The 26,217-nt window shown below is 39.7% G+C and overlaps 1 protein-coding gene across 1 annotated transcript; it reads left to right on the forward strand.

Moving 5' to 3' along the window:
- Positions 1-5,179: 5,179 nt before the first annotated feature.
- On the forward strand, positions 5,180-24,170 carry TSPAN13 (tetraspanin 13). Its single transcript, XM_027684882.1, has 6 exons — positions 5,180-5,312; positions 18,123-18,290; positions 19,296-19,376; positions 20,227-20,340; positions 20,654-20,764; positions 21,915-24,170. The coding sequence occupies exons 1-6, from the start codon at positions 5,250-5,252 to the stop codon at positions 21,987-21,989; spliced, it is 612 nt and encodes a 203-aa protein (XP_027540683.1). The 5' UTR covers positions 5,180-5,249; the 3' UTR covers positions 21,990-24,170.
- Positions 24,171-26,217: the final 2,047 nt, after the last annotated feature.

Here is a 26,217-nt window from a genome sequence, read left to right on the forward strand (position 1 = left end):
GACTGTTTTTAGGAGGCTGACCTCTGAAATATGCTTTCGTTTTAAAGTCTGTGTCCTAGGGCTATTTTAGCTCTTTGTTTTGTTCTTTTGGGTTTTCTTTTTCCCCTCACCTATCTGTAAACATTAGAGGGAAAAACCAAGCCTATATTTTGTCTGGCAAGTGCTATTCATGAGACAATCAAAAGACATGAGCATCAACTGAATTAACAATTAGACATGCTATTGTTACACTCCGATATTATTTTCAACCACTGCATGGTAGATCTGGTGGAAATCATAAAGAAAGGCTTAAAATGCAAGACTGGGAATCTGGACACTCCATCCAGAGCAACAGTTTTGCACTTGCCTGTAACTGCTTTTGCTTGAATGAATTTCTCTTCTAGGTAGTTTTCTAATAGCAGTTTAACTTCCCAGGCTTAATCCGGGAGCTTTACGCCATTTGGATTTTGGTCAGAAAGTCTGCCAAATAATAGATTCATTATCTGTCTCTCCAAGAGCAAAGATGAACAAACTGTTATTTCCTTTGTAACCACTTGTTAGATTTATTAAATTGAACATGTGCTATGCCTTTGTGCTTTTGGAGGAGCTAATTTCTGACCTAGTTGTGGATTGCTCTAGCCACAGTACTTAAATGGCCTATTTTCCTGTCCTAAATTCCCTTTCTCAATCTACAATGCTCCACTGCACTAAAAAAAAATTGAAAAAAAATAAAAAGGCCAAACAATTTTGTACATTTTTTCTTCTCTGCAGAGAAGTACCTCCAATCCAAACAACACAAACAAGTTTATTCTGTATGCCTGACTTATCTCTCCATCATGTCTGGCTTGTAATGATCATCATGAAACACCACCACAACACCTTTGTGCCAACCTGTAAGACAGCGAAGATTAACCCAACAGCTACATTACCCATGCTATTCTTCACTGCCTGGTGCCAGAAAGGGCTTCTTTAAGGTGGAGGATGGGATGGCACAAGCACAACAGCACTGCTGGGAACTGATTTTGTTCCATGAAGCAGGGAGGATGTCATGACTGCATGGAAACAACATGGCACAGCCAATTCACTACTAATACATCAGGAAATAACTGGGGTATATCCACAAGACATTTGTGCTGAATTTAAAAAAAAAAAATCTTGATTGTTACTGCAGATAACATTTCAAGTGTATGTTTTATTGACTCCGTATGTTCAGTCATAGGTTACTGACAACTAAGGTGACTAACTGACATGACTCAATAACTGAGGCGGTTCACGTGATTGAGATGACTCAGATTTCCCTGCTCAATGACACAAGAAATGACAGGACTTTGGAAACTACATCCATTGAGAGACACGGTTGATGACAACCTGCATTTTACTTCACAGACTTTGTTGACAGATTCTACAGTTGTCATCAAGCTTCAGACACACTTAACTGGCCCAGGGACAGGAACATACTTTAATGGTCAACTGCAAAGGTAAGATAAGGCCTTTATTTACTCCAAGTTAAGCCAGCTGAAACCCTACCCCTTTGTGTGTATACACTATTCACCTCAAAACTAACATCTGTCAACTGTACACAATAAATACTACTCATAGAAACAACTGGCTTTTTTTAATCCTCTTCTCCCCCTCCCTGATTTTGATGTGCATGAGAGACTTCATACAAACAACAGGGAAAGAAAAATTACTTTGCAAGACAAAGAGTGAAATAAAATACTCAAAGTGCTGTCAACAACTCATTGTAAACCTGGGAAAAATAAAGCGATAAAAATCAATTTCTGCAAACAACGTTTCAATCACAGTGTTTCAGACAGGCCATAATAGTAGAGAGAAAGAAAGGAGGTCACACATTCTTAATTTTAAGACAATGTATATACTTCAGGAGAATTTTGTATATATTTGAGCCTTTACATTTCAAGCTTGTGCCTCAGAAGTGATACAGACCTTAAGATTTCACACACATAATAAATAACAGAAACCAGCAGCAATCATGGGGTCACAGGCTACAGAGACAGAAAAGATTTGCCTACAAGCTGAGTTTGCGTTCACATTGTTTCAGCAGAAGGCCCCATGCAGAAAACCTCCTAAAACCAATGCAGCTGATGTGAGTTTACCGGGAAAAGAAGTGTGAACTACCCAAACGACTTCATTTGAAGCTTTTATGACTTGTAAGAAGTGTGCCAGCATTGAGCCCCAGTAACTCTGTGTTTTCACTCCCCTTTCCCTTTGCATGAGCGTTTACTTTTTGTACTGTCTTGTAAGTGCACATCAGCAGCATTACAAGTGCCCAGTGTACTCTCCCCCCGCTGCAGTTTCCCATGAAAGAAAGACTAATTCACGCTGTTTGTAGCTCCTCCTGTTGCCAGCACTGCCATTGAAACACACCAAAGAAGGTCAGGAGAACAAAGACTGTGCAAGGAAGCAGAGAATACGCATCAGAAAAAAAAGTGAGGGAAGAAAAGGAGAAGGCGTATTCTGCTCTTGGTTATGTCTGGCAGCTCTGAATTCATGTAACAGATGGGAGTGCAGCATTTATCCCCTACAGAGACAAAGGTTGAGGGGACAAATACTTAGAATCCTCACTTGGACTAGCTATTTAAATAACCTTCAAAAAAAAATCAAATAAACACTATCTATGTTTTCCCTACAAAGGGGGAAAGATTTCCTTCCAACTCCAGGAGACTCTTTCCATAACTAACAAATTATAATTAGCCATTTAAAAGAATTAAGCCAATTTAGTTCCAGCCAAAATACAAGCTAAGTGCTTAAGTCTGATGTGGAATGGGAGCACAGATGTACTCCTAGCCACTATCAGAAACTACAGCAGTCAGCACAGATGACTGCTGTATCAGCAAAAGTATTATTCTAAATCCAAATTTGTACCATAACTTGTAAACAAAATTGGAAGGGGGCGGGGGAGGGAGAACTAGACCCCTGCTACATTCATTTGTCATAGCTCTATTTACTTAATTGGAGCCTTTGATTGTTTATACCAGCTGAACTGTGCCCCAGAGTTTATGGTCAGAGGTGGGTATGAACCAAGTTGAATTAGACATGGTTAGATGCCTACCTGAGCATGAAATAGGAAACATGTAAGAGGTACTTCCCACCCACAAAGGCCTGCAGGAGCTGGGTCCCTTAATAAGAAACACCAGCATTAATTAAAAAAGCGGAGGTATATCTTTTAATAATTAACTGTGAAAGAGATCTCCTAAGACTAAGGGCAGTGGATGATAATATTGAATAATTCAGCACTATAACCGAAGGAACAATGGTACAGTAACTTTAGATGTGAGCATTTGCAACAAAATCCAACAAAAACATTTGATATGCTGATGGCTTCTTGTGTTCAGGAATGGGTATACACTCAAGATAGTCTTTCCTATTGAGTAGACATCAAAGAATTTCTGAAACTGGTATTTTCCAAAAAATTAAAAACAGCTGGTAAAATTGCACTGAACCAAATGACTTTATACTGGGTTTATGCTCTGCCAGATTTGGGCCCAAAAGATCAGAAGCATGGACCAGTAAAGGCAGTAGTTCCAGTCATTAAATCTGCATTTCCAATAGACCAAATTAGCCACAACATCAAGTCAGTTTAATTATCAAGGGGAAAAAAAAACCCAACAAACCAACAGATTTTTAACTCCTCCTGTCACTTCACAAAACTCCAGCAGCAGGGATAGTCTGTGTCTGTCAAGTTTAGAAACAAACACACATAAAACTTCAGCAGCTGTTGAGCATTCAGATTTAATTTGTGGTCACAAATATTGGAGAATTTTAATTTGTTGCCTGTCTACCAGCTAAGAGGTAGATATACATCAGTAAAAAAATGAGTGTTTGCTATTGCATGAGAAAAAAATGTGTGTTATATTTAATTGCAGAAGTCTGGCAAAACATCAAAGAGCATAGAAAAAAGATGTTTAAAATAAAAAAAGAAAAACAAAAGATCTGAATGACAGACTAGGAAAGACAAAGCTGCTGTTCAACCTCTCACTGCTGGCAAGGATTGTTTGCCTGCTGGGGCTTCCCTTAGCAGATGAAGGCCAGCCAAATTACAGAAAACAAAATGCTTTTGGAATTTCCTCCTTGAACTGTTTTGATGACAAGTTCCTATTAAGAATTGTTGTGAATTTATCAGAAAGTAGATGGAGCTTCCTCTGCTTACTAGGAACTGACCATCCCAACTTCTTCTCTGACACCAAACCCTGATAAAGTAAAACTACTGTGCGATGTACCCCTACAGACATCCCGAGGGAGAAACACGTGTCTTCTTGTCTCTTTGTGAGTCCCAGCAAAAAAGATAAGAAACTGTCCTGGACATTAATCCTGCAACACATGTCCATATTGAAATAGCTGTCAGGTATTAGATTTATTGCAGCTATTATAAAGCATCATTCAGCAGAGCCCAGCCCATGGTGACTGTGGAGACAGGATTTTGGAGAGTTCTAGCAAAGAGGGACACCACTCGAGCCTACTGAGAACAGCAATAAGAACTAGGTACCGAATAGCAGGAAACTACTGATAGACGGTTTTCTAAAGTGAAATAACTGTAAGTGAAAACATTTAACCCTCAAATAAGGAAAGGTACAGATTTAAAAACATGTAATGAGCCACACTGGAAACACGATGTAGTAAAAAAAAAGGTAAATAAAAAAATGTTAAAAATAGAAATAAGCAGACAGTGGTAGTATTAGGTTGCTGGTTGGACTTCATGATCTTAAAGGTCTCTTACAACGCGGATGATTCTGTGATTAGCCGGTATAACTAACAGCACTCCGAGCACTTTCACGGCCCGCACAAGTAAATCCCTGGATGTCTCCTCGGGATTACACAGGCCATCGCCTGTAGGTCGCGGGAGGAACCGCCCGTGTCCTGCACAGAACGGTCCCACCCGCAGGCAGCGCACGCAGCTGGGGCCGCGGGGCAGGTGGCGCTGCGGGACCGGGGGCGCGGCGGGGCGGAGGGGGCGAGGCCCAGGCGTGTGTCGTCACAATAGCGGGGAACGTGGCGCGCTCCCGCCCCCCGGGGACGCGCCGGGCCCACCCGGGATCGCGGAGCGGGATCGCGGCGCCGCCGGAGAGAGGCCGGCTGCGTGACGTCATCACCTATATTTGCATACATTTACCTTTGCGCCCGGCGGCGGCCAATCAACGGGCGCCGCTCACCTGCTGCGGCCGCACCCGCGCGCGCCGGGGGCGGGGCTGCGGCCTCCTAGCGCTGCCGCGGAGCTGCGGACGCCGAGCGGGGCTGGCGGTGAAGTCGCGATGGCGTGCGGGGGCTTCGCCTGCTCTAAGAACTGCCTTTGCGCCCTCAACCTGCTCTACACGGTGCGTGCCCGTCGCGCTCCGCCGAGCCGGGCCGGGCTGGCGGGGACTCCCTCGCTCCGCCGCCGGGGGGGGAGGGGAGGCTCGCCGCGCTTCTCCCGGCGGGCCGTGGCTGTGGGACTGGGGGCGTTCCGGGGCGCGGCCGCCGCTCGGTCGCGGCCTCTGTCTCGGGACGATGGGATGGGATGGGGGTGGTGTGTGTGAGGAGGTGACAGCGCTTAGGCCGAGCTTTGTCACCTCGCGGACGTGGCTTCTCAGGATCAAAATCCAGGGCGGTCCGGGAGCGCTGCCCGCCTGGGGCGGCGGGGGGGGTATCTCATCTCCCGGAAAGAGCGGCCCCAGGGCCCGGCCCGCCCGTGCCTTTTTCTCCCTCTGGAAAGGGCGCTGCAGCAATCCAGGCGTGAGGCAGAGAAGGGTTTGTTTTGTTATTCCTCAGCCAGGGAGTAGCGCCGAAATAAGTGCAGCTCGGTTAGTGACAAGGCCCTGAGGCCCCCCCCCCGTCCCCTGGGATGGACCTGAGAGCAACAAAGTCCGGCTGCTTTGGGTGGTGGGAACATCCGTGAGAGGGAGGGAAAAAGTCGTATGTTAAACTGAAATAACTGACCTGCTGAGGAGCTCCAGTCAGGTGCCTAGTTTTGTTCCAGCATGTTGGAGGACCTGTTTTCAACAGAGAATAATAAAATCTCCAACTGTGGTATAGCTGTGGGTTTTTTTCCCCTCACTGTCTATTTTTAAATGACACAGAAATAGGAAGAAACAGGAGTAAGTGTAATGGCTTCCTCTCAGAGCACATCTGGAGAGGTAGTATGTCCTCTAAAGTTTCAAGTTAACAACTGTGCTTGGGGATGACTTTCAGCAGACTGAGACTGGGGCCAGCTGGTGCTTGTGGGCAGTTCTGTCGGTGCTTTTCCAAAGGCACTACCTGACCTCGACTGAAGGCAAGAGGGGAGAACAAACAGGTCTAATGCCGTTCATCAGAACAAACAGAACAGCTGGTGTTTACTGGACCTGATGGTGATCCCCAGGATGAAGCGTGAATGGATGTAGAAGTGCCTGTGCTGAAGCCGTAGCTAGTTGTTGTTATATTCTTTGGTGTATGAGGTGACTCCCCCTTTCCTCAGGAAAGAGCAGAACAGAAACCTTTATGTAGGAGAGGCTGCACTACTGCTTGTCTTCCTTCTTTGAAGGAGCTTGCAGAGTGGAATATGTCCTTGAAAAAGCATGCTTAGGCAGCTCAACCTACCCACTGTAAAAGTCAGCTGGAATCCCTGTGATACTTTCTGTTGCCCATGCTACCCCCAACCAGAATAAAGGTGAGCAGATAGGCATGGCATTGTTTGGTATCTGAGTTGAAGGTAAGTTCAGGATATGTATACTGTCATTTTGCAGCTAAGTTAGAATCATAGAATAGCCCAGATTGAAAGGGCTATGATCACAATCATTGTGATCAACTTTTTGTGGCATTTTCCAGTCCCAGAGGGTGGCTTATAGTTAGATTGTCCTATCCCAATTTCACTTTTTGGTAAACAAGAGATTAATGCAAGGCTTCCTTTGTTATTGTTGTTGTTATTCCTTGAGTGACAGAAGAGTGAGAGAAATCTCAATCTTTCTCGTATAATAAGTGCATGAATCTCACTGTGCTGTCCTATGCACAGCAGGTGTTTTTTTTGAAAGACTCCATCACTTAATTCCTACAGCCAGGTGTCAGGAGTCTGCTAGGGCTTCTGGGTATATTTGGCCTCAGCAAGGGTGGGTTGATCTTTCGGACCTCTGTAGTTCTGTTTGTGATAACTGTACAATGCACCTGTGATGTCAGTCTTGCTCTGATGAGTAAAATTTACTTTTGTGGGTGTCACTTGGTGTTCTATCATTTGACCTGTGCAGAACATATATTTTTACTGAAGGGAAGGAATGACTTCTTTGAATGATAGTTACTAGAATATCCAAGTGTTATTGCTAGTCTTGTTTATAAGTTACAGACAAGTTAAAAGACTAACACTTTTAAATTCAGAGTTGCAGAAATAATATTTAAGGTGCTTACTTGGCCTTGTGGAGTTGATCTAGTAAAATGTGTGGGCTTCTCTGTTCCTTGGTTAGACAGAAACCCAAAAATACAAGACTTGGGTTACAACAGCACACTGAATCATGGGCTTATTTTCTCTCAGCTGGAAAAAAATATGAAAGGCAATCAGAGCAATAACTTCATCATCTTTTTAAACAATGTTAATTCACTAATAAGTGGTGAGAAGGGAGTAGTGGGGGTAAAAAGGGATAGGTAATGCTACGTTTTTGTAGCCAGCACTAATGTCTATATGACATGCTTGGAATGAATTAAACCTCAGAACTGTATATTGGGGGTTACGGCTCATATTTTGCTTTTCTTTAAAACACTCCTAGGGTACGATGTTATATTGGAGCTTTTTTTTTCTTTTTTTAAGTGCTGTCTTGTTTTACTTTTTATAGTAGTACATCAATAAAAATATATGTCCTGGCAGTAATAAGTTACTGGTTTAAGGCAAGAAACCAGAAACCCAGTAACCTTATTGCTCAGTCAATGTTTTTTTCAGATATTACTTTGCTGATGACTTTTGGTTCTTCTCTGGATTAAGTTAATGTCCTTAAGCCCTGATTCTATTTTTAAATTTATTTTATATTCTGGCATTATACTGAGTCTTGCTGACTTCAGTATGCTTCCTTATGGGTAGAGGAAGAATAAAGAAAAATAATTGAGCCTGTTTATTGACTCTGTGCATATAATGACGTATATTGCTGGAATAAAGCCCTACGTGGAAGAACTGTCTGTATACAAGGGCCTTTAAAATAATAGTTTTGGGTATCTGACCAATTTTGTCTGTATTTTTTCGATCATATCTACATTTCTCATCAAATGGAAAATCTATACAAATTGCTAAAAATGCCTGTCTGCAAAATTAATCCAAATTCAAGGATGTATTTGCAGCTAAAGAGTTCTAATCTTCCAGGTATGAGAACTCTAGATGCTCACTTTAAGTAGATATTTGCTCACTTTAACTAGACAAGGATTTCAAGACAGTGGTCCTTCCAAGGAAGTCTTCAGTAATTGTGTTTAAGTGGGAACAGTTAATATCCAATTTCAAGTCAGATTTTCAGAGAGGAAGGGGAAATTCCCAGGTTCTATCTAGTGGTGAAAGATTGAAGTGGTAGGTGGGCCACAGGACTAAATATTTAAATATATATTAAAAAAAATACAGTTCATTTGAATGTTGTGTGCTGGTTGTGTCACCCAAGCAACTACTTAATTTTTGCTGCAGCACCAAACATGAAATGTTTGTTGTCAGTATGTAAACATCTCATATATGTTTTGATGAGCAGCCTTTCAGTTTTTCTTATACCTAGAGCAGCCACTTGATTTAAAGTAAAATATGTGGTACCTTTACCATTAGAATACCATTTTTATTAGCACAAAGCTCATCCCTCAAAAGCATCCACATTTCCTCTTAATGCTAGAAAGTAACTTATAATTTTCTTTTTATATTACTTTGCTCTCTGAAACTCTTTTTTTATTTGCTTATTAAGTGTGTTGGTTTTTGCATCCATTTTCAAACCATTGTGCTTGAAAGTTTGGTTTTTTTCTTTTTTTTTTTTTCCCTATCACTGCCTCTTGTTCTCTGGGTGCTGTAATTAGAGAAAGTGCATTTGTACTTTCTGCCCTCTTTATCAAAATTGCTTTGCTGGTATTATGGGAATATGCAAACATGAGTACAGAAATTCTCAGATTCTCACACAACGTGTGCTTGGCATCATGGACTTTTTTGGGTTGGAAGGGACCTTAAAAACCACGTAGATCCAATCCCCCTGCCATAGGCAGAGACCTTCCACTAGACCAGGTTATTGAAAGCTCCATCCAGCCTGGTCTTGAAGATTTTAATAGAGTTTTTAATTCATAGGGTTTTTTGTAATTTTTGTCTTACATGCAGAGTTCCTAATGCAGAGGAGTGACCGTGTTGCATCTTCTATGCAAATCTGTCTGCTCCATCGTTTTGCTGCATAGGGGAAACCTGATGTTAAGAGGCAGGGTGAACATCTGGATTTTCCTAGGGAAAGAGAGTGTGACTGTCTTCTGTGTTCTCTGATAATTCCTGACTATGTAGTGGCTACATGGAGCCAGGTACAGGCAGCCAGGAATAAGAGAAACACAGTTCTTGCTTCAAGTGGCAATTTCTTTCACAGTGGTAAGTGGATCTGTGATCTCCGAGTGCAATTCTGTTTTGGTTTGTGTAAGTTTGCTTTCTGCTGTAAGAAGTAAATAGGCTGCTGTTTGCTCTGTCTGACAGTCTGCAGTCAGCATTTAGGAGTGCAGCATCAAGAGTTTGCCCCAGCACCAGCCAGTGCTGTGCTGGTCTAGCTCAGCATCATGACTGGATGCTCAGCAAATGGGACAGGTTGCCTTGGAGCCATTTCTGTTGCTCTTAAGGATGGGTTGAAGGTGGCAGTATAAGCTGTGCTATCTAGCCTTGACATATAAATAAAACAGTGGTACAGAAGCTGCCAGGTATTTGGCAAGGAAGGTTGATGGTTTTTGTTTTCCTTGGCATTTTGGAAAGGTTTCTATGCTCACGCTTGAGAACACAGAAGAGTACAGCAAAAATACAAATACATATTGAGAAATGTTTTGCCAGTGCTTGGGAATCCCCTCAGCTATACCATGTGTCATCTTATAGCCAAAGTGACAGCAGTTTGTGGTGGCATCTCAGAATCGAGGCATGTGCTGAGTCTGTAGACCCAGGAGTGGGTTTTGGTTTCTCACTTGTCTTGCACACAGTAGCACAGTAGCATTTAGAGCTATGAAGGCAGACTGTCCTTAGGGAAGGAACAGGAGAATGACAGGGCACAGAGAAGGAGACAATATGGAGCATGGTTTGATACTGCTGATCTTTTCAGCCATCTGAGTGGTGCAGATGATAGATACTTTAAAACCAGGGTAGTTATTGAGAAGCCCTTTGAGCCTCTATAGTAGCCTTGTAGCTTACGTCATTAGTTGTGTTCTTTGTAGTGTTGTTTTTGTGTTGAGGGAGATATATGTATGGAAGAAGGATCTGTGGGATCACCAGACTTCGTGAAAACATTTTGCAGCCTCTTAAAAAACCAACGAAAGCGCAAGTAAACATTTTAGAAGACAGTTGTTCCTGTTACATAGTGAAAAGCTTTCATTTCCCCAGACTAGGGAATATTAAACGGTTAAATTTCACTGACATTTTAGCATGAAAGTAGTTTGTTACATGGCCAATAACATAACTTTACTAGGCCTGAAACTGAAAGAACAGGCTTTTGTGATAAGAGTCAGGAATGCTGCCTTTTACATAAATTGCTTTTTCACACTTCGTGTCTCAAGGTTATTCAGTAACCAGATTACTAGTCACTCTTCCTTTAAGTCAGTCATGTAGTAGATTATGCTTTCTGTTAGAAAGCCTTTGGAGATATCAAAGCTTTCCTTTGCTTGCAATAGAGCTGAAGAAATACTGTAAGGAGAGAAAGTTGCTTACAGGTTAAGTAGCTTACAGCTGTGATAGAAACCATTTTAACTTAGTCTTAACTTGCTAAAGATACACCACCATATACTGTTGTTTGCCTGTTGTTTTAATGTGATGTTTTTAGATGAAGTGCAGGGAAACAGAATTGTCTTCTCTATTCTCTAATTGATTCTCTGTGGCTGTGCAGAAACAGCCAAGTTGAAGGGGAGAGTGGTGGAAACAGCTCTGCTTTAAGTAAGTATACCATTTGGGGTTTAAACTTCAAAGCTTCCTTCAAAGTAGTGAAATATGAACTTACATGCTCATATGGAGAGGGAGGTTAGGGAGGATGTGTTTCATCATCTGTGTAATCTTTGTGGTTTTAGTTCCTGTTCCATATCCAGCCTAACAGCTATCCTGTAAATATTTCCATTGTTGGTACCAGTATAAATGCTATCTAATCTCTTTACCTGGGAATGGTGAGTCAGTATTTCATGAAATTTAAATTCTGAAATGCAGTTTTTACCTCCTTGGGCTGAGGCTGTAAGAAAGCAGTGGGAACATGAACTTCTGCATATGACTTCCTTCCTAGCCAGCAGTCCAAGCTAGTTGAAATATCAAAAAGTTGCCAGTTAGTCAAAACAGCAGATTTTCTGGTGGCTTACTGTTGTAGGAAGGAGGAAGCGGTTTTAGCATTTGAATTGTTTCTCAGTGGCATTGTCTGGAGAAATCATGTGTTGATATCTTGGTTTCTTTTTGTAATTTAGACTGTAAGCTTGTACATAAGTATACAAAGGGTATGTGTGAAGAGAAATACGTTTTTTCTGGGAGTGAGGAAATGAGCAGCTATGTGCACAAGTGAACTTGAATTTAAAGGGTATAGCAAATTAGTAGATTTATTAGATTTGTTATTTTTGAAACACCTCTGAAGTTCAAATGTTTGTATATATCTGTATTATTAAAAAAAAAAAAAAAAAAAGGAAGTCCCCTAAACTGGAGTCTGCTCCATTCCTCTCATCTTGAACTTACAGTCCTTAAAATCTTCCCTGTACAAATACTGACATGGTAGTAACGTTTTGTCTAATGACAATATGCTTGATTTTCTTTTTGTTTTGACTCCAAGGAAGAAATACTCTTGTCTCATGTGGAAAACTACTAATCTTCACCTAGGATTTGGGCTACCTATAGGTTTATTCTGGTAAAGCATTTTCTTAATTTCAAATTTATGCGTTTATATGGATGTATTTGCCTGTATTTGCATGTGTGCTTTTTAAGTAAGGTTACTAGGGTTTATATTGATGAAGGAGATAGTATATAGTAAATGAGGATGTTAAATTTAAAATACTGTCACCCCTCCACACGCATATGCTTCCTATGGCTCTGTGCTGCTTTTCTGGTTTTTGGACGGTATGTTCTTGTAGCATCATCCTGTACACAAATTACTCCAGTTTGAGATTATTATAAATTCTCTTGCTCTTAATACCAGTTGGTTTTCTATGTGAACGTGCCTTAAGTGAATATGACCTTTTAAATCACTTCTGAGAACAAGACTTGTAGTTGTGTTTTTGAAGTTGTGTAAGTACTTCTGGAGAATCATTCATTGCTCTTTTATTGAGAGACTTGCTTTCATTGTAAGAAGGTGCTTTGTTGATACAGGATTTAGGAGCTATGTAGTGAGCTAGAAGGTACAGAACAGTCCTTGGTCAGTGCTAAATCCATCTCTTGTCTGCCTGTTGAAACTTTGATTTTTGGTCTGGAGAGTGGCAGAGTTTCCATGATGGAAGAGCTGGCTGTGATGTGTGGGAGTGTTGGTTGGAAGGGACTTTTGAGGCTTATCAGTCCAGGCTCCTGCTCAGAGCAGGTTTATGAATAACACTGTCTTGCCAGCTGTGTCATAGTCTGTGGAATCTTGTAAACCTCTGAGAACACAGATTATCAGCTTTCTGAGTAAGGCACCAAACCACCTTGGAGATGTTTCTGATGTCCAGTCCAAACCTCCCAAGCTGTTACTTGTGATACCCAGAGCAGTTTGCCTCCATGGTTCTTGTAGTGTGCCTGCAGCTTCAGTTACTATTTGATTATCCCTAGGCTGCCTCTTTGTCAGGCTGAACAAACCCAACTCCATCACCTGCTTCTCATCCTCAAGGCTCCAGGCCATTTTCCTGACTCTTACCAGGCTCTCAAATTCCTTTTCAACCTGGGAGGCTTGAAATAGAACACAATATTTGAGCTTAGTCTCACTAGCATTGAGTTTCCTTTGATTGCACTCCTTGGCTTTCCCTGTTTACAGTGAGAGCTGACTCTTGGCTCATACTCAGCAACCAGTTTGATCTCCAGATCTATCTCAGTAAGGCTGTTGTTCAACCGGTCTGATCCCAGGCTCCACTGAAGCACCCCAGGAGCAGAATTTTGCACTTCATGAGATTCCTGTTGGCCTATTCCTTGGGTTTATCAAGGTCCTTCTGAGTTGTGAGTCACTCTTCCTTGTTTAGTATCATCCACAAATCTTCTTAGGATTCATTTTGACTTATGCTCAGGTTGTTGATGAAGATACTGTATAATATTGGTCACAGTATCAGCCCTTGTGGTGCTTCTTACCCGCTACCAGCTGGATGCTGAGCCATTGATTATTGCCCTTTAAGCTTGGCAGTCCCTGTTGCCATCCAGTGTAACAGGCCATTTCTCCAACCCATGCCTTTTCCACTTAGTAGTGAGACTCGTGTGGGAAACTGGATCAGCCCTAATCACTAAAAACTGGACTGTGATTTCATTTATTTCTGGTAGATATATCAAGCAAATATTTGAAGTGTTCATAACCAAAGCTAACTTTATGTTTGTAAATTCTTATAGGTAAAATGGAATTTCACATGTACTTCAGTCTTCCAAAGATGAGACTGATTACTTTGAGGGATTCCTGGTGCTGTGAAATGTGGTCTCAGTAAAATAAAATGTGACATTCAAAAGCTCCATAGAGAGTCCTTTTTCCCTTATTTAGTGGAAATACATGACCTTTTTGTATGTAGGTAAAGCTTGTACGTTTAGAATGTACATTCCATTCATGGCTAGGCTTCACGAACAAAGATTTGGGAAGGACTCTACCCATATTTGCTACAAGTGCGCTGGTGGCTAAAAAGGCGAATGGGAGATAGACAAGTCCGGTTGCAAAAGGCACAGCAGAAAGACTCCTTAGGTGGTATCAACAAGACACAGTTCTTTCTGCGTTGTCTTTTCTCCTCAAGGGTGATCCTGCGTGCTTTCTCAAAAGAAGCAGCAGCGTTAAAGATAGTGTGTCTCTAGACCTCCCGATTGGAGGCCAGAGTAGACCAGTGATGAAGACCAATATGGCCAAGGCTGAGATGTTGGTTCAGGGAGTCCTTGTATCTCCTCTTCGGGGCTCCTCTTGCGGCAACCGGTGGCAAGTTCACCATAGAGCATGATCTTAGGGAGGCGGTGGTCCTTCATTCTTGAGATGTGTCCTGCCCATCACAGCTGTGTTCTCAGCAACATGGCCTCAATACTCATAACTGCTGCCTGTTCTAGAACAGACGTATTAGTTACATAATCTGCCCAGTGGATATTTAGGATTGTACGGAGACAGCGTTGATGGAAGTGTTGTAGGAGTCGCAGGTGGTGACGGTAGATGACCCATGATCCACAGAGTGGACAGCGCTATGTACTTTTCTTCAGGTGTTTATTTTGCCAAACTCTTTTATGGAGTTTCCCAAAAGCTCTATATGCCTTTGCTAACCTGTTGTCTATCTCTCCGTCAATCTTACCATCCGAGGAGATGAGGCTACCTGGGTAATTAAACTGCCAGACTGATTTGAGCTGTGATTGGCCAATAGTGATATGGGGGTGATGGAAGACTTCCTGAGGTGCAGGTTGATAGAGAACTTCTGTCTTCTTTAAGCTGACTTCCAGCCCAAAATTAGTAGTTAGGGTCTCTTTGTTTCAAGTATGTTTTACTATGAAGTCTTAGCAGCTTCACTTTTAGAAATACTGCATTTAAATCCTTTCACGTCAAAACACTGGAATAAGCACTGTTGAATAGTCATTTCTAGTGTCTAAACAGTGTCCAATGCTATGAGCTTTGTTTTACAGACTTGTAAACCTGTGCTCAAAACAACTTAAGACATTTTTCCTGTTTGTAGTTGCGTGCATTTACTTTAGTTTTTCACTTTATGGCATTATAAAACTATATCTAGAGTTATTGCTCAACAATCATATAGTCCATTCCAAACCTGAAAATAAGAGAATAAGCATAATTTCATCTTTCAGTCAACACATGGAGGAGTCAGGAACTTAATATCAAATCCATTTCTGGAATGGTTTGTAAACCTGCAGTCTCCATTTCAGTTTTGAAACACAGAGTCAATTTTCCACGATTTCAAGTGGCAAGACAATAATGTAACCAATAATGGTTTTGATCCATATCATGGATCTGCCTAACTGGATACAGCATTTTCATATAGTTTGTCAACCAGAGACCAGTAGCACAGATCTGTGATCACACTGAATTTCCAGATGTTTTAAGAAATTGGACAACTTCATGAAGTGAAAGAAGAAAAAATACAGACTTGGTGTTATGGAGATAGCACTTGAAAAGGAGACTGATGGCTCTAAAACTTTAATGTGATCCAAAGGAAAACTAAACTATTTTATGTTACTTTATTTTTCAAAGCCATTTAACTGATTCCTGAATACTTGGGGTTCAATAATGAGTTTAAAAACCAGAGATGCTTTTATTTCCACTTGAAAACCAGAGCTGGTCTCGATTCTGTATGTGACTGTTCCTACCAGAAATGCTTTTTCTGCCAGGGGGTCATGGTAATAACTTCTAGTGTCATATGACTAATTTCATGCACATATCATCAGATTAATATAAGATGAGATGAGTAACAGCAGCAAGAAGGAACTGGTACCCTGCACTTCATGCACTGCGTTTATCCAGTAGGTGTTATAAGCACAGATTTTGTCTCTTCTTTTAATTCCAGTATTTTAAGAATAAATCTAGTTTCATCTAATTGTTTTGGACCTCTTATCAGATGAGCAAAGAACTGAACAAATACATGTTTTGGTATCCTGGAGATAAATTGGTCAAAAGTAAAGGTTTACGTTCAGCTCAGTCAGAAAAGTATTGGTGAAAATCATTAGGAGCAAAGTTTCATCTGGTCTTTGTGAAATAAACTGAAATTTGACATTGCCTTTGAGGTTTTTTATACCAGTTTGAAGAGCTGTGTAGTGGCAATGCAAGTTCAATGCTTAGAAGTTGATGCAGAGCATGGGATGTCAGCATTTTTTTATTTGAAGTTGGGTTGTGGGATTTCTTTTGTTGCTTGCTTGTTTTTGGTGCTTATGTGGAAAAATAAATCTTGCCAGTGAAATGAGACAATGAAATAAAGTGGATGGGCATAGGTGGGAACAGGCAGGTCTTGCATATAACTGTCTGCTTAGCAAGGCTAATTTTGCATGTACTAACATCAGAAAGTTTATAGCCTTGTGCAAAATGGATTCAGAAAATTTGTGTGTCAGAGCCACGGTGCTTTGTTTTGGTTTTTTTCTTCCTCCTCTGTAATTTTGATTCATGACACTTTGGCCTGTTGTTTTGGTTTTAAATAAACATGGTAATTAATGAGTTTTGTTTAAGAGAAACAAACGTGAAATAATCCCAAAACTCTGCTAGTATTGAACAATTCCTTTGAATTTTTTTTTGTCTCTTCATGTATTGAGAGAAGTGTAGGTATGACAAATATCCTACTTTTGTTCTTGCAGACCCCTTAATTTCTTGTGTGGATTACTGGCATTTGGTAAAAAGTTTTTTGAGATATGTTGCTGTGTGAACACACAAAAATCCCCACCCCCTGGGTTTGATCTTGATGAGCATCTCAGCTTGTTTTACTAGCTTTCCTGATGTTATCCTAGATTTCTATGTTTCAAAAGCAGCATTGCATACTTCAGTCTTCTAAAATGTAGTTACACTGAAAAATATGTGGATGTATTTGGCATTAAAACCAACAAAAAAGCCCAGCTGTAGGGTAAGTATACTGAAATGATAAATTGGAAATTACCTAATTTTTGTTAATCCCCTCCCCCACCTCTAGGTAGGCAGTAAAATGTCATAAGATATGCCTTGTTTGAATGGAAACCAATGAGCAGGTACAAGTGCTTGCTCTACATCTGTTATCAAATAAAGCCAAGTAGTTGGACTAGACTAAGCACTTACTGTTTTATTTTTTTGGATTTTGTTTTTTTTTTTTAAATAATTACACAGTTTATGGATATTTTTGGTGAGGTCAGAGTTCCAAAAAGTTAAAACTTGCATATTAAATTGGTGTCATTTAACAGGAAGTGTAGTGAGTGATGTGTTGTTACACATAGGTCTCTTTCAAATCAGAGAGTGTATTGGACATCTGGGTTGGCTTTGTCTGCTGCTTCACTCCTGCTGTACCTCATTACAGATTTCTCTTCAGCTTTTCATGTCGGATTTTTTTTTTTTTGCTTCTGTGTTTTTTGGCATGGAAAGAGGAAAGGCTGGAGCTTCCTGCCCATATAAACAATAAATCCCAGTGAACTAACAGCAACCAATTATGCCTGCCTTCCCTGAATACCATCTTTAAAAGGAAGGAAACAGCCTAAGTGTTTTGGGTATTGAAATAGAATTGGGTTAATAGTAGAACTGTTTTCTTGAAGAAATATGTAGCAGAGACAGGACACCTTTATTATTTTACTGCATGAAGTTCTTGAGATTCAGATCTAAAAAGTATTTTTGTGTGACCATGTTAACTGTTGTGTTATATCATCAACTGTGTGAAAACTTCCCCTATTAATTAATACAACTGTATACCTGATTACAGTTAGTTTTCGCAAAGAGTGCTTTTTTACACATTCAGAGCTGTGAAGCTGTATATTCCATTTTCTTTAAATAAACTGCCTTAGTTTCAAAAAACATCTGGAATTTTCATTCTTATTCAAGTGTTGAATTAAAACTGATGATTTTTAGCTTCTTTGTCAGTTATGTTATAATCTCGGTTAGTGTCTCTAGTCAGTCACAGATAGTGCAACATGGCTTGACTTGTAGGTAGATTAAATTGTTACAGTCCCACATCAACAGTATTGAAGAATATGTGTGTCTTAAAACATCTGGAACTGAAATTTCCTCTGCAATGAAGTGGAAGATGGGTTTGTTTAGGGTTGTGCTGCTTCTCTTTGCACTGGAAAGAAACATTGTACCTTTCTACTAACAACTTTAATGTAAAAAATTGTATCTGTGTATAGGAGCCTCTTTTAATACACAGACTAACTTCGTGTTTTCTCTTCCTTCCAGCTGGTGAGCCTGCTGCTGATTGGAATTGCGGCATGGGGAATCGGCTTTGGCCTCATTTCTAGTTTCCGAGTTGTAGGAGTGGTAATTGCTGTAGGCGTCTTCCTCTTCTTTATTGCCTTAGTTGGATTGATCGGTGCAGTGAAACATCATCAAGTATTGCTATTCTTTGTATCCTTCTGATGCATTGCATTGATTGCAGCTTGGTTCAAACCATGTAAACAACCTGCTCGGTCAGCTGAGACTGATGGGGAACGTGCTTCAGAAACAGAACAGAAATTCACAATCTTACTTTGGTCAAGTACAGTCTAAATTAGACTTCCTTCCTGTTTAACTTGATTTCAGCTTCCTTTTTTTTTCTCCCTTTTCTGTGCTCTGAAGATAGCATTCACATATTGTAATTTTTTGACAGCTTTTTATGCTGGCTTACATTGTCACAGTGCCTCTTACTATGTGCTCAGTCCTACACAGAGCTAAGGTATGTGAACTGTTAATGTTTAATGTTTGTGGTCTATGAAAAAGTACTGACCTCCACTTTACAGACAGCTTAATTGTGTGAGGTAAGTATCTGCCTCTGAGCACAGCAACCAAATTGTGAAGGTGATCCCCAACTTTCAAAGTTTGATCTTTAATGTCAAAGTTTATTCTTTTTGTTTTATATTGTTTTCAGATGCAATAGTACAAAAGTGTGTGAGGCTGTGTTCCAAGAGCAACTCTTAACTTTTCTAAATCTAGGCTAAAGTTATTTTTTGTAATTAATTACAAGACTATGTAATTGAAAAGAAATGTTCTAAATGTGCAACACCCAGAAAAATATTTTCTTTACTACTTTATTTAAGTGAAATATTTTGAAATGACAGCATGAGTCTCTAAAACTGGAGGAATTGGCTGTAGATTCTCCTCTTATTAACCTCTCTGCTCGTGTTTTCTTGCTAGGCAAGAAATATCTAACCTGGCAATACCAGCTATGTGTAGTAGTAGCCAAAAAGAGACAATATATGGTGATTGAGTTCTGGGAACATTATTTAGGTCATCTTTTCCACATCCAGCCAGAATTTGCTTCTATAGTTTTTTTTGTGTCAAAAGACTTACCCAGTGAAATACTGAATACCATTAGGTGTATATGTTATAAAAGCAAAATTAATTTGAGAGTATATCCTTAACTACTGTTTCCAGTACATGATTATTCTTCTGCTAGTCTTTATTGTCCAGTTTTCTGTCTCCTGTGCCTGTTTGGCACTAAACAAGGACCAACAGGTAAGAAAGTGTCTTGATTTCCCAGTTTATCTGTAGCATAATACTATAAATACATATGTACACAGGCACACATCTTTGTATATAGTCTTTTACAAAATGGGGAGAGCGCATTTGAAGAAAATCAGCATTATCCTATTATTTAAGGACTAGACTTTGATCAGTGCTTGGCTCTGGTACCTAGAAAGAAATACATCTGGATCCTAAAATGACTTTCAGATGTTGGTTTGGTTTTTTTTAAATTGATTTAATTTTTAGCTTCTTTTCTAGGTTTATGGTCACAGGTATAGCAGCATGGTATCTTGAATATATTATGTGTTCAGCAATTTAAGATAAGCTGATGAAATCTACAGTAATTATAATGAAGAGGTGATAAAGCCACTGAATTCTTCTTGTGTAACTAAAAATTTTGTAAGTGCATTAGGAACAGAGGTGACCCTTATGTATGAGAGTAAAACAGTCTTCCATGTGGTGTGAGACTCAATTCTTACTGCATAAGAAGTGGGCAAGGGTACAGTGACTGAATAATCAGCTCTTACATGTGAGCACACATTTTGTTTAAAGTCTGAGCAGTCCCAGTTAAATTCATTGCGTGTCTCATTACTAGTGCTCTTGTTGGGTTTAGGAAAAACAAAGGAAGAAAATTAATTATACCCATGGATGTGCTGCTGTTAGGTGCTGTTATTTCATTAGCTACACAGGCTGTTTGGGCACTCAGGTAATTTTTTAGTATATTATCCTGATAAGCATCAATATCTGAAGGTTTTAGTTAGGGCATTATCAACTTGGCCTCATTGGTTTGCAGTGCAGAACAGTTCAACTAATATAATATGTATGTGCTTATGCCTTCTAGAGTGAACTTCTAGAGGTGGGATGGAATAACACCAACAGTGCAAGAACAGATATTGAGAGAAATCTGAATTGTTGTGGATTTAGAGCTTTTCATCCGAATGAAACCTGCGCAGCTGTAAGTTCTTCAAGTGTGAAAAAATGTAACATTTTCATGCTGTGTTTGTTCAAAAATTTACAACTGTTTTCATAGTTACAGACAGAAGCCTTTTAACAAATGTGTAAAATAGTTGTTATAGTGATGCCAAGCTCTTCTGGTAACTTACTGGAAAGACAATCACAGAGCACCCTGCAAAGGTTGCTTGCTTTTTGGGAGCCTTTTAATACCGTTAGAGTTTGTCCATGGCTAGCAGTTTCTTCTAGAGCAAACTAGATGCTTTCAGTCAATGAAGGGTCATCAGAAAATGGAGTGAAATTCTCTGTATCTGCAGGATTGTTTTAGAACTCGCCAGTGTAAACCATGTGCACCGATAATAGAGGAATATTCTGGAATGGTGCTGAGATTTGTTGGAGGCATAGGACTTTTCTTCAGTTTCACAGAGGTGAGTTAGAAAATGGAGTGCTTTCCCCCCACTTCTAAGGCTTTGTTTTGTGAAACACTTAATATTAGGGGATTTATTACAGGAAATTTCAGTCCTATCTCAAGAGTCAAATAATTAATTAGGTCAAATTTTTCAAGGCTATTAGGTCTCTTAAGTCTGCCAAAAGGAAGGTTTGTCTTTATTCAGCACTAGATATTCTTGCAACTCTGTTATTTAGGCAACAAACGGCAATGTTCAAATGTGGTGCTGTGAAGTTTTAAGTTTTTCAGAAAGTTAGTTATTCAGGCTTACTATTTTCCAACAGTAATAAAAAGAGTGCCGTTGCTTTATTTACCTTGTTCCCTCTTCTTCCCACCTACTCCCCTCTCACCCAGGCACAGTCTTTTGAGGATTTTTTTTTTTGGTGCCACCTGTAGTGCAAAGATAGAGTTGCAGGATGAGTGAATTGAAAAAGCAGGTTAAGATAAAAAAGGTCTTTGATTCTTTCCTTTAGTACTATGATGATACATAACTTGCTTTATTGATTAGTGTATAAAAATCCTCAGAGGATGTCTTTTGTGACCCCATAGTAGAGCATGTGAAAATATTCTTCCTGCTGCATAGTGCGGTTTTTAGAAGGTTTGTAGATACTACAGCAACCAGAGATACAGCAACTTATACAGAATCAGTCTGATATCAGCCCTCAATTTCCCTACTAAAAAAAGCGAAGCTGCTGGAAAGGAGGGGTGTGGTCGGGGGAATGTCAAGATTTGAAAATACATGAGAAAAATAACTTTAGTTAAGTGGTAACTGTAAAATGAAACCATTTGGAGGATTTGTTTATCATTATACTAAAAACAGGTTTGTGAAAACTGATCGTTTGGGGAAGGGGAAGAATAATTTAACTCTAGACATAACTATAGGTAATATTTTGTATTGCATTGTGGATACAGTGTTGGCTTTTTTGTTTTGTTGTTCTCTCTGTTGCCATGAATGAATCTTTTTCTGAGAAGGTGCATTCTTGTTTCTAATTGAGAAAGCTGGTGTGTGGCTGTACAGTTTTAGCAGCAGTAAAATATTCTAAACTTGTGTTTAAAACAAATTTTGTAAAACTGATAGAAGATGAGGTGGAGACCCTCTGCTTAATGATATCTTTGGTTTTTATTTTCAGATTCTGGGAGTCTGGCTGACTTATAGATACAGGAACCAAAAGGATCCCCGTGCAAACCCTAGTGCATTTCTTTGATAAGCTTATAAAGGACTGAATCTTCTCTCTGCACCCTCTACTTAAAAATACTGATTCTCCGTAGTTTGATATTTCTCCATAATAGGAATTCTACATGTACCCAAAATAAAATTTAATTTCCATAAGAAATGTGTAGTTTTCATATTTAATTTCCACTATTTTTCTTCTAAGAATCTCTATCTTAAAGTAGATGGGTGCATTCAGTAGCTGGGCAGAGTTTAACTGCTGGTTAAATAACTCTCTTGAGACTTTGTTAATTGATACAGTGAACTCTAAACAGTGAGTTTTATAGCACTACTGGCTTATCTGGTGTCAAAAAACCCAGAAGTATTTTCTGCTGTATTCACTGGTTACAAAAATTCACATGAATTGTCATTAAAATGATAAAAATGTATGGTGGATGGTTGGGTATGATTTGCCTAGGTTTTAGGATGAACTCTAGTAAACTTTTTTGTCTCCATTTTCCTGTTAAGGTAAAAATAAAAGCTAAAGATGTTATTTTCTGTAGTGCACATACATGTATGTTAATGACTACTGTAGTCTTCACCCCTCTGCTTCCCTGTTTGTTTAGGCTTTCTGTAGTTTTAGAATTTTGTTGAGAATAAAAATAATTTTAATGGATATTGTCACTACAAGAACAATGAATGAAGAAAACCAGGAGAATGTAATCTGCAGCTGATTAACTTGAAACTTTTTTTTCTTTGACAAGTGAATGAAGTCTGGTATTTGCACAATCAATGTTGGAAACAATGTCTGTCATCTCTGATGTAAGAAACTTGATGTCTGGAAAGTTGTTGTACAGTTCCTTTTTTTGGATGGTGTAAAATTATTGTTGTAATAACTCAGCAGTGTATATTTCTCTGTCATCCAGATAACAGTCTTGATTTCATGAGAGATTGAATGATGTGTAAAAAAGAAAGAACAAACAAACAAAGATGGTTTCCAGTAGTTTGTTTTCTAATAACAAAGAAAAGAATTCAAGTTAGAACAGTATGTTATCCATGTAGTAAGTATTGTCTGAGGTGAAGGAAAGCATGGTCCCTCTTCCTGCCTGTGCCAGAAGTGTTACATCAGCTGGAAACAGCAGACATCTAAGCACCTGAGTTGCATAATGTTCCATTTGTTTCTAATCACACTGAACTGCAGAGCTGCGCTCCACCTTCATTTAGTTGCTGCTTCTGGTGTGGTAGACAGCTGCTGTAGCCTGACAGACAGCTCTGCAGGAAGAAAAGGGGAAGACTATTAAGGCCCTCCGCCGAGGAATACAGCACCTGGGTGAGGTGGAAAGGAAATCAATGAGGGCAGTCACAAGTAGGTTCTCATAGTCTCCCTTTACTAGGGAGATGCCTCCTTATCCTGCAGAGAAGGCAAAAAGAAATTGAAATACAAACCCAACAGAGAACTTTCAGACTTTCCCAGGCTGAGTGCTCCTGAAGAAGGGATTATCTCTGAGGTTTTGAAGGGGAAGAGCGGAACCTGAATGCAGAGGGATGTCAGGAACTTGCTAGAACTGCTTCTCTTCGGATGTAGCTGGTTCAACATCCGTGGTCAGCGCCACCTCCTGGTGCTGCTCTGAGTTCCTGCTGCGCCTGTCCAGCTGTTATCTGGCTTGAGCGCATACTTGCACATTCAGGGTAAGAGCTCTTGTGCTGAAAGACCTTAAGAGCCTTTAGGCTTACATTGCACTTTAGTAAGTGTATGCAGTGCTTTCCCACCCCCCAGTGTTACTGTCCTTTTCAAACAATCAGTTGTTCTCAGTATATGTCAAGAAGACAGTGATGATCTTGTGGCTGTCTTTAGGAACAGTTCATTTTCCTGGTCAAGACAGGCTGTGTATTTTGTATGTTGCAGTAAAAAATTCAAGGAAGAGTCATAGGGAGAGAGTTAATGAAGATTAAAATAATACCATATTGCTGCTTCAGTTTCGACTTTTTTCCTGATTATTTTGTTAGTGCTTAGTTTTGGGTGGGTCTGGTTTCATAAATATGGTAGATGATGTTGGAATGCAAATGTGCATCAGTGCGAAAATACTGAAAATACTGCCACCTCAGAAGCTCTCATGTCTCATAATGTGAATTTGTTTTAGTGGTCTAAAGACAGATCAGTGAATCATGTTTGATTAAAATTTTTCTATCATATTAATAATAGTTTGTCCCTTCAGGATCGTGATTAAAAAACCCCCCAAAACAACCCATACAAACCTTGACATTTCCATTAGAGATGTGGATTCGCTTTCTGAACCTGATTCTGAAGGGGGGCAATAAAACACACACTGAGTCTGACTTTGGTTTTGTGAGGGGAAGAGGGTAGCCTCTCAGGGGAGGTCTGACTCACATGTGAGTATACAAGAAATGCTGTGCTGTTCTGACATGCCAAAATAGAGCACTTAAAAAATCATTTATACCTATTTGTGATGCCTTTTGTCATTGACGTTTTTGTTGTTCACTGCTTTCTCTTTTTGAAAAAAGAGTCTGTCATATAAAGATTTTTTTGTTGTTGTTTGTTTTCTAGAGAGGCATTTTAATTTTTAGCATATTGCTTGAGAATTGGACCTCATTGTAACCAGATTTTCTAGAAGCTGTTTACAGCAGCAGAGTATAGAAGTATTGGAGTGATTGGAATGATGATGCATTCATTTTGCATACATTAGATGTCTTTTGACCCTTGTTGTGTTGAAATGCCCTCTTAAAGTTTGTTATTCTGGGAAAAGGTAGAAAGATATCTCAACTTCCTCCAAAACACACATTTTTATCATATTAAAATAACTGGCTGTAAAATAATAAAATCTCATTCTTCTGAATCTGTGTGAGAAAGTGAGTCCAGATCTTAACTAACATACTGATATTACTGTATAGTATCTGCCTCCTTTCACATGAAGGTAACTATTACAAAAGGAAAAGTTTGCATAACTTGAAGTGATACCTGTGAAAATGTACCTTAAAAGCTATAGCTGACAAGTGAATAGGAATGTGCTAGAGTTAATAAATTGCATTATTATTTTTAGGTCGAATTATTTAATGAATGTCTGAATGCTAGCGGAATTCTAAAAACCCCATGTCCTGTGTACTTCAGCTTATCAACCGTATGTATTTCAGCAATGATTTCCTAGGTTTTCCAAAGACATGGAAGGAGGCTTTTATAGATAGCTTGGCTTGGTGGCTCTGTAAACCTAAATAATCTGTGTTTAGAGGAGAGGATTAAAAAAGCAGGATTAAGTTGACCATTTATGTATTAAGATTCTCGAAAGTTTGGCTAAGGCGAAAAGCAAACTACAAAAGCCTAGCCTTGAGTGCAAAAAAATTATTTCAGTTTCAAAAACTAATTTCTTGGTACTTGTAGGCTGAACTAGTTTGGATATTTGCAGCTATAGCATGTAGACAGACTACTAGACCCTTGTAGGTTATGCCTTATATCCATTCACTGGATGTTATCCATAGGATCAGTACATCTGCTTAAGAAAATTGTCTACTTCAGTAGTGTTACAAGTTAGTGGCTTGTAAAACATGATGGCACAGGCAGCTTTTGTTTTAGATCAGATCCAGAGCTCTAGCAAGTGTACTTTGGGTTGAGTAAGTAAAGATGATTCTGATAACCAGTTGCTCCAGCCTCCCTCTGTGCTGTCCCTCTGCTAAGTGATGTGACCACATTTTTTGCTCTTTGTCACCAGTAGCTGCTTATATGGAGTATTTCTGCCCATCATTGCATCTCTTTTTCCTCTGTCTTCTGGATGCTGCAATAGAAAGGAACATCTTACTGAACTGCTGAAGGAATGCTGGATTGCATGTCTGGAACAATTTGCAGGTACCACTTGAGATTTTTTTGGTTGGTAGGGTTCACGTAGCTTGCCAAAACATATTAGCAAGTACCTTCCTTCTGATTTTGCTGAGAGATTCTCTTGAGCTGAAATTCTTGCTTCTCTCACCTGTCCTGCCTTCCCCAGTGTTTTCCTGTTTTGTAGTTCTCACCATGACTGGTAGTGACAGTCAGGTTAATAGTAGTGATAAGAATGCTGTCATTGCCCAAGAGCTGAGAAGATAATGAAGGTACGGTCCTGGGCAAAGCTTTTCTCACTCATGCTGCTGCTGAGTTCTTAGATATTTGGGGATGGAAAGTCTCCTTTTTGCCTAAGTCTTAAGGTGGTGTGCACTCTCATGGTGTTCATCTGCAGCTTTAATTTTAGTTCAAACTTCTCTTTTGTCTCTTTTGGGCTTGTAAATAAGCAATCACA

Source organism: Neopelma chrysocephalum, unplaced genomic scaffold, assembly GCF_003984885.1.
Source record: "Neopelma chrysocephalum unplaced genomic scaffold, ASM398488v2 Primary Assembly neopelma1_67, whole genome shotgun sequence".
NCBI lineage: Eukaryota > Metazoa > Chordata > Aves > Passeriformes > Pipridae > Neopelma > Neopelma chrysocephalum.

Coding starts and splice junctions, on each gene's coding strand:
- TSPAN13 (XM_027684882.1), top strand. CDS start 5,250: ATGGCGTGCGGGGGCTTCGCCTGCTCTAAGAACTGCCTTTGCGCCCTC. Junction 19,377..20,226: donor CACTAAACAAGGACCAACAG/GTAAGAAAGTGT, acceptor TATGCCTTCTAG/AGTGAACTTCTAGAGGTGGG. Junction 20,765..21,914: donor TTTTCTTCAGTTTCACAGAG/GTGAGTTAGAAA, acceptor TTTTATTTTCAG/ATTCTGGGAGTCTGGCTGAC.